The 13,433-nt window shown below is 39.0% G+C and overlaps 1 protein-coding gene across 1 annotated transcript in view; it reads right to left on the bottom strand.

Annotated features, from left to right (window-relative positions):
* zbtb16a (zinc finger and BTB domain containing 16a) overlaps window positions 1–13,433 on the bottom strand; it is a 132,282-nt gene that overhangs the window by 72,969 nt on the left and 45,880 nt on the right. Inside the window, exon 3 of the mRNA XM_063485242.1 lies at window positions 5,366–5,463. Within this exon, the coding sequence (XP_063341312.1) occupies window positions 5,366–5,463 (98 nt within the window). The remainder of the gene's footprint in view (window positions 1–5,365; window positions 5,464–13,433) is intronic.

Below are 13,433 nucleotides of genomic sequence, written 5' to 3'. Positions count from 1 at the left end.
TTATAAGAACTAAAACAATATTTATTTTAGTAAGATTATTTTTGAATGTTCTAATGATTTTTATTAAAAAAAAAAATCACCAAACTTCTCAGCACATCACTTTTGAAGAAGATAGAAGAGTTTCCTGAATTTGTGCCACTTTTAAAAAAAGTTATTTCCCCCTGACTTTATAATTAGTGAATGGAGAAATTTAAGTGGTTGCTCAAACTGGATTCACCGCAGCAACTGGTAAACAACTAAAATAACTGACTCAACTAAACTCCACTGGGAAATCGAGTTCTGCCTGTTCATCTAATGAGCTAACATGAAGAAACACTAGAAATATTAGCCATGACTCAAACTCTATAGTTCCATCACACTTGCTATTTTGAGTAAATAAATGCTGGCAAGAACAGCTATCTGTGTCCAGATGGTGTACTCATAACAGTCATAACTCATAACAGTCAAAAACAATTGAGTGGTGTCAAAAACACCACTCAATTGTTTTTATTTTGGCTACATAGGGGAAGATACTAATTCCAGATAGCTAGCTAACAGTGATACTTTTTTTTTCAGGCACTGTGTGGCGCTACTGTTTGATGTTTGTTAGTATTAAATTGTCATCTTTAACACAGAAGCCTTTAAAATGTGTAGTCGGAGGCTGGACAAGTTGTAAATATTTACATAAAGCAGCAGCTGGCGTGTCAATCACAGCCAAATGCAATTATCCCATTTCCAATAAGTGCACAACATACTGTGCTTGATTGAAGACACTGCTCTGTTGGAAGATAACTAGTAAAAACATAGTGTACGCTATGTAGTTCTCTTCCATGAAGTACCATAATAGATTCAAGTTGAGAAATGGCGAAAACAAATTTAACCTGAAAGACCTCCATTTTCTGTTAACAAAAAGACTACATACTGTATCGTAATCATGGATAAACATTGATTTGCACTTGCACTTACAAGAAGTAAACATGCAGCGTGGTTTTCCTGATTCTCTTACTAGCAAGAAACATATTACTGATACCATCTCTCCATTCATACATCTTCACATTGTGCCCTTTAGCAAAACACTTCATAGCCAGCTACTGGTTAAATAAAGATGGATTTTTTTTTACGATGTGCATCAAGTCTTTCTTCCCCTCTCTCTCTCATACACATACTTGGCCAGCTAATCCAGGAGCTCTCTACTATGTACACATAACGTAAAGTGAAGATTAAGTCTCTTAAGCTATAAAGGCAGTGAGATGAAAAGTTGGTGGTAACAGAGATGACAATATGGGTGCTCAGGAAGAGTCTTTTTGGTAATCTTATTATACTGCAATCTCACTTGGAAAACAAACTGTGAATCATATCAGTCTGGTCTGGTCGTGGTTGGTGAGCGACAATACTCACACATACACATGCGCACACAACTGGGTACTGTCTGAAAGCCAGACTATTTTTGATATGGTTGAAACAATGCATTTTCACCGTCTTGTTTTTTTTGAGGGGTAATTAGTTGAAACGATACCATTTTTAAATGGGCTTACCTGTTTAAAGAAACTGCTGTGCATCACTGTATTGCATTTTCTCCACTACTACTGATGCTGATACTTTTTTTTTTAATGTAACATAATTTATAAGAAATACATAAATCAAATGTAAAAGCTAATTACTTTAACTGTTTAGTAAAATCAACCAGTTATCAATGAAAAAAAAGAAAGAAGTAAACTGAATGTATTAAAAATAAAGAAAAATAATTTTAATCTTAAAAGTGGAACAATCACTGAAACCAGAAATGGGCAGCTGATGAATAAAATCAGGGGGCCGCATATGAGATGACAGATTTAATACATTGATGGCCTATTGATGATCTAATTTACTGCAAAAGTTCAGCAGTACTTTTAAGTTGAGGCATTGATACTATAAAAGGTGCTGCTACAATTTCATGAACAATAACATTATGGTCCTTTAAATGCACCCAAAAGTGGCTGAGTCAGAGTTCCCCACCCTGTTCGAACCTCCATCTGCAGGCTTTGGCTCAGCAAAGGCTGTCAAACAGTCAACGTCAGGCGGAGATTAGAAAAAAGGAAAAAAAGAAAAGAAAACAACAACGTGGAACGGACTGAGACAGAACAAGACGAGAAGAAAAAAATAAATAGCTGGCACAAGGTAGACTGTACATACTGTACCCTCAGTGGTGGCAGGCAGCCCAGACTGGCGAGCTGCCAAGTCCTCCGTACAACAAGCACAGAGAGACAGACAGACGGGCAGACAGACAGGCAGAGAGTGAGAGACAGAGTGGAAAGCAGAGGGGAGGGAGGAGGCAGCAGCAGCAGCAGCAGCAATGTCTGAAATGCTCCACATCCACGACACGCTGTGCATCCCAAAAAGCCTCTCCACTCTCTTGCTTCATCTCCCTGATATTCTGCCTTTTCTGAAGCGAGCTGAAGGATGATGGCGGCAGCGGTGGAGGAGGAGGAGGAAGGGTGGAGGGGCTGAGGTTAAGGGTTTTGGGACTTTGTAAAGTGTCATCATTACAGAGAAACACGACCAAAAAAAAAATCCAGACGTGGTGTCAGACCGAGAAAAAGCCTTGAAAGTCAAACGGTGGAGGCGGAGGTGTAGGAGAAAAAAAAAAAAACTGAAAAAGTGCAAAAAATAAAAAAAGACAACAAAAACTATCAAAGAAGCTTTGCCTCAGCGCTGTCTCTTCCCTAACCGTCGCCCGTCTCGACAGAAGCGCTCGTCTTGCCTTTTACGCCAGACCAAAGCGGCTATGAATCAACACTGATGTGTGTAACAGTACAGGTTGATGTTGTGCGTCAAGGCTGCCTCGCATGGAAAGAGGAAAAGAGAGAAAGAAAGAAGAAGAAAAAAAGTTTGTGCACTTGCTGCCACAGTTGCTAAAAATACACTGCCCACATCTTCCGCTCAGTTGCCATTCTCAAGGTGGAGTATGTGGTTCTTCCTAGAGTTTTCAGTCATCTCTCTGTCTCTTTTTTTTTCCATTTGATCTCCTATCAGCAGAGTTTTCACCTCATGATAATGGGTACAAATTGTGAGTTTTTATTAACCTGTTGATAAAACTGCTTTCTGTTGGAAATCTATTCAAATATTACTTCAGTGTCTACAAAAAAAACCCGTTAGAAGACTTTATTTATACTCTTCTACTTTCTTCTAATTAAAAAAAAGATTCCTTTTTAAACAAGAGGCCCTGCTTTATTCAGGAAGTAATTATGATCATAAAATCTCAAACACACATCTATCTCTCACTCTTTTTCTCCGTTTCTGTCAGCGTGGTTGTTAGTGATAAAGGTGGCACTAAGCAGAAAATTCAGCGTGTCCCATTATAAACAGAGTTCTGGACAAATGGCTCCATCCTTGGGCCAACATTAACACAAGTTTGGGGTTTTGTGTATGTGTGCAGGAGGTGTTGCCTCATGAGGTTCCATGGCTTTTACAGTGTCTCAATAAACCATCTGCACTTAGGGCCTTAGCAGTGGGGAACTCTTTGCTGCCTATAAAAGACGGTTCATTCCATTAAAGCAGTAGGCTCAGAGCACCCAGACTGCTAGGGTGTGGGTGTGTGTGTATGTGTGCAAGTGGGTGGGTGTAATAGTGTCAGAATCCACCAATCAATGTGTCCACTGTTCTGACTTGTACTACCTTTCAGACCTCTAATGTCACAGAGGTGTAGGATGACAGGATGATGATGTGCAGGCACCTCTTGGGTTAAGTTTCCCAGAGCTGCTCAGCTTGAAGAGTCATTTAATCCACAAATCACTGCAACTAGGTTATGCTCCACATTCACATGTTCAATATAGAATATTTATAGTCGGACAAAGCAAATGTAAGTCAACTTTTCCCTCTATTCCACTTTCAGGCAGCAGCAACTTCAGCACTGGAGTCTATTGTAAATGCTTAAATGTAAAAATCAGCTTGCAACAAATATATTCTGCACAGTGCATGCATGGTCTATAGTGGCAAATTAGTCTTTGTATCTGTTAACAGCATGATTATGACTGTAGTTCATTCAGACAGCTTAAGAGTATGAAGTTTAAAGCTAAAATGCATGTTTAGCCCATTAGGTCATATGTATTTTAGTATCACTGATCATACTGAAAGCCTGTTACAGTGTATTTGGATTCTATTAGTCCTAATTAACTATCAGTAACTATAATAACTACAACACCACCTACTTTCAGGAACATAAAACAGTTTTATGAGTTAACTCCAAGGCTCTAACTACTATATATGACATTGAGGTGGTGTCATGGGGAGAAATACATAATAAAGGAAGTAAATGCAGAGAGGGGGGGGGGGCAAACTAACTACATTTAGTCACATGTCAAGCTTGTGGTTCCTAAATATTTGTCCTCTAACCTTTCTTACAGTATTGCTCTGGTATTTTTACTACTGATTTGGTGATGTCTGTAACAAATGCAAATACCTCAGGTCAAAAAATTATGGAGCAGCAAAACAAACTACTGTCATTTTAATAAAGAAGTCAGACACTAATTGGCCTTTTTCTATCACCCTGTGAGCAACTGAGATCTGATTTAATGCTGCACATGGCACGAGTCTGCAAACAGCAGGGCACAGTGAGAGGAGTTGGTTACCTCGCTGAGAAGTTGGTGGAGTACAGCCTGTCGCCTGCAGCTCCTTATCTAAGGGCTCACTGTGGCTGCTCCTTCTTGTTCTATTACTTCGCAGCTTTTGATGCACCGAAAATGGTGAAAATGATCATTGTCTCATTTTGTTTGTAGCGATAAGTGCCAAGGTGACTGACAAGTTGCACTTTCTGTGCGTACTTAAAAACCCCAACTCATTTCAGAGCTTTTAACCTGGAAATACTTCACATGAATTAACATCGCATGCTTCATTAGCAGGTGATACACTTTACCAACATTTTGCTACCTTATTCATTCACAATGACTAAATAAGTTTGCCACTTGAGCAGCTTATCCAAAATTTATTTGACAGAGATTTTGACTCATCTTAACACTATTGCATTGCCAAGTCAACTACTTTTTTGACACACATATTACATAATTACATTCGTTATGCAAAATATATTTAAATGAATTAAAGAATACTCTGGTTTCTATGAAAGGGATCACCAGATATATTAAAATGTATCATTTTCAATGCATGGATCCAAGCATATGAGACATTTAAGGCCCAGGCTCCGTGGGTTATCAGTGGGGTTCCAAATGACTTCTTTTCACTTAATTTGGAGTCATAGTTTGAATTTTCGGACAGCAGTACAATCTGCCAGTAGCGCTTTTCTGTACAGAGCGGCGGCAGTGAATGCTCTTTTCTTTAAAGACTGTTACTGCTAGCTCAACAGTGATCACAGCGAGGGGTTGTGGTTTTGGGGTTAGTTTGATTTCCTTACCTGAATGAGACAGCAAATGCATTCGTAGACGGAGGCTGTCCAGGAAGCTCTTCCCACACAGCTCACAGCTGTAGGTCTTCATTCCACTGTGCATCTTTCTGTTGACAAAGAGCAAAAAGAAATATTTTACTATCTTTCAGTGAGACCAGCCAGCGCTTAATGTACCACTCCGATAGACGTTTGTGTCTCTAACAAAGCGGCTTTTTACAGCTCATAACTAAAGACTTCCAGAACAGAGAAAGTTTGGCCTTGTGCATTTTGAGAGAATATGTCACACTCCATCAGTCCTAACATCAGCACATAACAGTAACCATGAGTGTAACAAGTCATCCATCTACCACACATATTCTTCTGCAGGGACCAGTAGACCATGACTTGCCGCTGTAAATCACAAGGTGCTATTCAAGCAGAGGCGGCATTATCAGCTACCTACATCTAGAGCGCTGCAGATGGATACGATGCTGTAAAGTGAAATAGACTAAAGTAAATAGTGAAACAGGAACACGCAAAACCTCTACTTACTGTTACGAACCATTTATGGAACAGTTTTTGATGACTGCTCTCAGAGCTATGAGCTGTTGCGTAGCTTAAAGCCAAATCAGATTTGCAATAAATTGTCTATTTCCAAATGGACAGTCATTAAGCTGTAACGTAGTTTAAGCACACAAGGTCAGACAAGACTAAGGGTCAATATTTGATTATGAAGTAAAGGCCTTGAAGGTTAGCTAAGTAAATACCATCTGACAACAGAAAAGTCTAGTCTTACGGCTTTCTCTGTTCCTCAAATCCTCAAAGACCCCACGGCTCAGTACAAAGCATATTATTCTTGAGAGATATCTGAAAGTGCTCTAAAGCAATTAAAGTGACACGAATTGCCAAACAACTGCCACAGTGCCGTAAGCATCTTGAGAACTTCAAATACCTCGCCTTGAGAGAGGTACACAAAGCCACAGACACACCCACGATTGTAATGATTGTCAAGTTTGTGCTGTTTCTGATTTGGCACGTTTAGTCTTCTACAACTGTTGCTCTTTCACACAACACAGCTCCAAAAATGAAGCATTACTTTTTTGATGGTAATACTAGATTGTGGGGGAGGGGGAACAAAAGTGACAGGTCGTGAAAAAGCCTTTAGCTAAAAAAAAAAAAAAAAAACCATACCAAAAAAAGTGCACAGGAAAAAGACATGATTCTATACTCAGGTGAGTGTATGCTTCAAGCAGGCAAAAAAAGACAACATCAAATACAGCTCACGCTCTCCACTGACTAGTCAGGTGGCAAAAAGTGATCAGCCAAGTGCAATCTTGGGGAAACAATGCCCTTGATGAGAGTTCTGCTCAACTTGGGTGAGATGACAGCCATCCATCTTAGCGGCTCAACAAAGCTACAGAGGAGGAGGTGGTGCCACTTTCCCAAAACATGACTGATTGATGTCAGATGTCGAATGCAAATTGATTTACAGCTCTCTTTTGTGCCTCGAGAGGGAAAGGAAGAGACAAAGCGAGGATTGAGACCAGGACAGACAGAAAGAGATTATAGCGTGTGCTATGGCAATGGCTTTGGGAGTTATTAAGCTATCAAGTCTAGTATGACTTCACTTACAATTAATTGCTGCAAAATATCCCCCAAACCTGACACGAGTAGGGTAAAAACCAGAGAAGTATGAAATTAAAGAGAGGTTAGAAGTTGTGAAGAGACCCTGGAAATCAAGGGCAGAATGACAGCCCTTTGGCATGCAGTCAGCAATTAAAAGGTCCTCTAAATGCTAACTGCCCCCAAAAGGGAAGAGGACACTTAAAAACAACAAAATAGGAGAAACAAAGTGTCATAGAGTGTTGCACATTGTGCACAAGTGCAATAATGCTCCAGATACCAATGTTATATTTAGCGGCTGCACATCACAAGAGTAGCATACAACAAACATCTTAATCTAATTTGAAAAAATTAGCAAACAGGCATGACAACATGGCATCAAAATGACATCAGAATGTTGTTTTGTTGCACAAATATTTGAAAAACTCTAAAGCAATTGCTCAAACTCCACATTGCTCAAGTGCAGTAGAGCTGCATTGTATTCAGTTCTATTGAGGCAACCGCCAATGGAAAAACTGTCAACTCTTTTTCTCTGCTTCTATAATAGAGTTCCTCTGTGATTGGTTTCAAAACAGTAACCCTTAAAAATTACCTTTTCTTTTACTCGAGGGCATCATAGACTAGCGTTTATTCCTATTGTTTTAGAATTATTAAAAACAAAATTTACAATTTTGAAAACAGAAAAATTATTTGACAAAAGACCAACTGGAAAAAGCTATGGAAAAGGGATTTTCTTTCTTGTAAGAGTCATATGCGATGTACTCACACGCTCTCAATCAGATAAGGAGAAAACACACGTACGTGGTAAGCCACAACATACACAGAGGACAAAGCCTTTCAAAGGCCTTTTGTGTCCCTCCTCAATCTGGCCATTGTGCCCCCCAGACAGAGCACTGAAACGGTATGGATGCACTTATTAAGGGCACTCAAAGCGGAACCAATGCCATGTATTTTCACCGTAAATGTAGCATTGATGAGCAAAGGGTGGTGTGCACCTCTGTAGCTGGGGCTGTGTTAACTTTAACTGCAATGGCTAGCACTACCTACTGAAACAGCACATTACTTGATGTTCAACAGAATGGTAACAGCACCTGTTAAAGTGATTCCGTGTGTTAAAGGGAAGGGTTGGGAATTTTAGAAGACCGCCTTTTTAAAAACGCATTAATACTGCATTTGTTTTGGCAAAAACTGCAGATTCTCTACAGGCCACTTGAGGCTAACTGAAATGTTTAAAGGCCCAACTAGACAGCAGATAAAAGAACATTTACAGGCTACAGAAATGATTTTGTCCTATTTCTCTCTTCATAACAGTTTGCATGGTGGATGATTTTTTAGATGATTTTTTTTAGAACTCACTTCATTAAGGCTTAAGTGTAGAGACATGAACACTGACAGGTGAATGGCAACACAGGAAGCTGTAGCTGACAGCTGTCTGCTAGCCGTCTGCTTCTTGTTCTCTAAACCGTCTCATGGAACTGGACCTCTCGGCCATGTTTTGGTGTATTTGCAGTTATGTAAGACATAGTGTAGCTTAATCTGGTTGATTGTGCTAACTGCTGGTCTGAATCTGTGCTCCAGTTTTGGTCAGTGAAATACTCGTATTTCAAGCCGACGGCTAGGTTTTCTTGTGGACATTCCAGGCTACAGTTGCCTAGGTGAAACCTCTAGTATGTTTACTCCCAGGTCATATGTCAATAATTGGTATTCTTCACTCTCATTGGTAGGCACTTCAGTCGCTTGCCTGGAAGTTGAGAAAAGTTCACCTGAGGTCCTACCCACTTCCTGTTGCCAGCAGTTAGTGCCCACGGTTACTTGAAGTCATGGAAGGTCATTCACTTTCTATGTTCTCTATTTGCCACGTCACTACGAATTGCTTCCACCGTGGACGTAACTTTATTGTTCTACTCTCTGATCCAAATACGGTCACCTCGGGCTCCGGCAGCGGTAAAAATTCAAACTGCTGATGACTTCCACAAGCTAACCTGATGCAGTATAAGCAGCTATATCTCTACAGCTGCCATAATTAAGCCAGCACATGACTCATTAATTGGTGTGTTAGTTTCTTCATCTATGAGTCCACTTGGATCCTAGTGGCAAAAATTCTGTCATCAGTGAGTGCAAGGCTCTCTGCTTTTTCTTGTCACTTGGTGGACTGGTCCATGGGGACACGGGACTACAACGCACCTCAATGTATGCGCCCTTTGGGAGGATTTCAAAGACGTATAACGGGAATGACTACTCATCCATGTCGTCGGCAGATGTCTTTATCTGTATCAGAGTATAATCCATGTGTAACATTGTTTCAGTCTATCCACCTTGACTGGATACCATGATTATGATGATCATCATCATAAAGAAAGGTTTACCCTTTATATACACAAGACAGGGTGAAAAAATACCTTTATGAAGATGAATGTTGTGATTAGCTTGTCTAATAACAGCAAGTATTTATGAACCCTACTTCTTTGGGGACAGTATGCATCATTAGAAAACAGTTAGTACTTAAGGCATACTTTATATGCCTTGAAATGCTTTGTGTGCTTAAGTAGAGCTGATAATGGCTATTCAGTAATTCTGTTTCACACACTTCAGTGCTTTAACAAGGTTTAATGGTATGCATAAGGATACTAAAATATTGTCTCAGCTTAGTGATTTACTTGAGATAGACCCCCTCTGTGCACACCCTTTCTCAAATCCCATCGTAACTGTCTGCTTTCATGTTGTGCTACTGAAATAGATGATGAGGTGTGTGTGTGTCTAAACGAGGGTGTGTGGTGGGTGGCAGTCCAGGGAGGGAGGGTGATTTGAAACAGACTGACTGTACCCATTAAGGAAGTTCACATAAAACTCTCTCAGGCCATTTACTCAGTTAATAATCGACTTTGTCCAACAGTCACTTTTGACAACGGCAATAAATTTTAAATTTATGTCAACAAAACATATGCTGATCACCTCGTGCAGAGTGCTTCCTCATAAAAAGCAGCCCAACCAAGGGCTGTTTCACTTCATGTGTGTATGTTTGAAACGTGAGTCGATTACAGGCCTGTGTTATTGAGCCGTAACAGCTTGCCTTACGTAGTTTCTGAGCTCTCCTTTCCTATTTTGCCGCCAGTCTTGGCTGGCCATATATCATAACTTGTGCTGTAAAGACCCAAGCTTTCCACCTGCTATCTACTTGTAACAGATTTTAAAAGTCAAAACAAGGTGATACACTATTAATACACACAAGATACTAATACTATACTCCATGGTTCTTTGATGGCTTTGGGTCATCCAGATTTCATACAATTGAGCTTTGACAGAGGCAGCAGAACTACTGCCAAACCCTGTTAAATCAAATGACTCTGCTTGAAACTCATGCTGATATCCTCTCAAGCTCAGATAACCATTTTATATCACCACATTCAAACTATTCTACAAAAAAAGAAAAGAAAAGGAGAGAAGCAGAACCATGCTTGATGACTTGCACTTATTTCTCATTGCTCGTCTGAAATCTATTTCTCCCTCGGCAGCTTTAAGTGTTGTTCTCGATCCTCGTACATCCTTTCATCTTTTATTTTTCCATTTTTTTCTTCCATCCTCCATTCCTAAAGGGAGCCATAAAACACCCGAAAATGATGTTTGTAAATAAAAGCTTTGCAGGAAAAAAAATGGGGGTGTTAAGATGGAAAGAAGAAAGCACTAAAAGATAAAGGGAGGCAACTGATAGGAGGTGGTAAATTGAGGAAGGGTTGTGCAGTGTGTCTGTGGCTGTTTGTTCATTAGTTCTGAGGGTCAGAAGAAAAAGAACTGATAATTGGGAAAAAGGAAGGCCAATGAATAGAGCTCGGACTTAAATACCAGAGGGATCTCATGTGGGCATCTGAGACATTTGTTGATGATTAAGGGAAAAAAAAATAGAGTTGCGAATCCCATTTATCTCATGTGTTAGCTTAAAACACAAACAAAATGGAACCCATTCTTTTTGTTAAGTGTTTTCATTCCTTTCCACCTTCTGTTCTCTTTATTCTTAAAGCAGCACTAATCAATATCATCATAAGTAAGAATGGATCAAAGCAGTGAGAAAGAATCACTCTTAACAATCCTGCAGACAATCATCGTCTGACTTTACAATCCTCTTCGCGTTATGCATGTTTGACGTCACCGTTTTATTATGCCAGGTGGTAAACTCCACTTAACCACACCAGGCAGCTGTTTTCAATGGAAATGCTTCAAAATACCAAATGTAAACTGCATGTCTGGAACAAAAATGACAAAGTTTGCCAATTTGTGGAGGAAACAATTGTGGTAAACATTGAGCAAGAAAAGTATTTTTCTCTGGGTTAAGCAGAGACAAAACAGATTAAAAAGCAGGTTAGTTTAACGTCATCAGGTATTTATTGTACTTTTTATTTATTGTAAACACAACCTGCTCATTTGCAGAACCTTCAAAGCCTAACAGGAGTCTACAGGTTGTAGTTTGGGAATCAGCGGGTCAGATAAAACTGAATGCTCTCCACTACAGAAATCGGTTAATAAATTGGCAGCATTTTTTTCCCTACTATACCATTCAAAATACAGATACATCTGAAAAGCTACCATAATCTTAGCAACATAAAACAGTACTTCCCTTCTTTTCCAAATACATTTTCCAGAAATCTCACCATCATAATTAAAATAGCAACAACATTTCTTAGGTGGCAAATCATGTCATATTTGACAAACCAATAAGAATTAGAAAACAAATCCCATTCCCCTGTTTCTGTGAAACAAAGACAATCAAGGGACAAGCAGAAAAAATGGAAAATTTGTTGCTAATAAATTAGGAAAAACAAAGCAAAATATCCTCATCACAGGATGTTCTATGATTACTATGAGAGACTTTATTTCTCGCAAAAATTACCAATTATCCTCAACATTCACTCCTTCCGTGACATTCCTTAACTTTCAAAATTATCCAAAGCACAGCCTGAAATACCGGACCAACCCAAACTTCAGAAGATTTAAGAAATTCCATCTCTTCATTGCCCAACAAGAAATCTCTCGGTTTGATGGCTATCCAGTGGAATTCTTTAAACACTTCTGGCAATTCATCTCTCCCTTATTCAGCATAATGGTCAAAGGAATCAAATTATCAGGACTCACACCCATGCACATAAACACATGGCTCTTATTACACTATTACCAATGACCGACAAAGACCTCACTTCCAGCTACAGACCATTAAGTCTTACCAACTATGACCTAAAAATAATCAGTAAAAACACAAGCCAATAGATTAGAGACAGTTATATCTTCATTAACTCACTAAGACCAAATAGGCTTTATTAAACGTAGACCACCAACACGCGCCGCCTGTTAATCTCAGAGACCACTTCAAAACCACAACGGCATCACCGAATGCACAAAAAGCTTTTGATAAAGTTAAGACTTTCCTCTTTGCAATCCCAAGGACATCTTGGTTTGGGCGCTGGTTCATTCATTGGATCAAACCTCTTTACCGCTCACACTCTGCACCAGTTGTAACTAATACCCAGACCTCTCGGAGAAGACGTTAGAGTGAGGTACAAGACAAGGTCGTCCACTTTGCTATTTTAATTGAGCCCCTCACAGCAGGTATTCAACAAAACACGCACAAACAGGGCACTTTCATCATGAAATCAGTTTATATGCAGATTATATTTATTTAAATTCTCCACTGGCCCTTCCACAAGTTTTTAACCTAATATCCATAATGATAAAATTAATGAATCAGGCCAAATCTAAATGTCTACCACACTGTGAGGAAGGGATAAACCACATGTTTCACATGTTGTGTCAGGATGATTGCCTCTAAACTATTCATCAATTCTCAAAATCTTAGAATACGATCTCAATAACTGGAAGAACTCATTATTTGGAAGGAAAACAGCAATAAAATTGTCCATATTCACTAAAATAATTTTAAAAATAATTCTCTTCTACTCATTATAACAAAATTTTACTGAAAACATAAGAAAGTGAAAATTAAGGAATCTACTTTACAGAAACCAAAAGAGTGTGGAGACCTAGCTCTCAGACACAAATACCTAGCAAATGATCTCAAATACATACATGTTTGCAGGAGTCAAACACAATAACTGCTTTAAAAATCATGTAGAACCATGATAGCTTAGTGAAAAACAAACCGCCGGGCTCACAATGTCTTGTAAAAAAAAAATAAAAATAAAAATAAAATTACGCCATTTTGGCATAACCAAAAATAGACCCCTTATATTCCACTCATGGAAAAAAGGAAGAATCACTCACTTGGAACATTCATTAGGGTATGAAAACACTAAAACAGTCAGTGACATTGGTAATAGCAGTTTTTTTTTCTTATTATAATATTCAAATCTGAAAAAAACTATTTAAAAGGAAAAATCAAAATTTCAGCCAACCCTTCAACAACCTCCGCTGATTACTGAACTCAAACCCATATTCACTTAGAAAAGATAATTCTCAAAATTATATAAAC

This window comes from Pelmatolapia mariae, linkage group LG10_11, assembly GCF_036321145.2.
Source record: "Pelmatolapia mariae isolate MD_Pm_ZW linkage group LG10_11, Pm_UMD_F_2, whole genome shotgun sequence".
NCBI classification, from domain to species: domain Eukaryota; kingdom Metazoa; phylum Chordata; class Actinopteri; order Cichliformes; family Cichlidae; genus Pelmatolapia; species Pelmatolapia mariae.
This window is presented reverse-complemented; position numbering and strand designations above follow the sequence as displayed.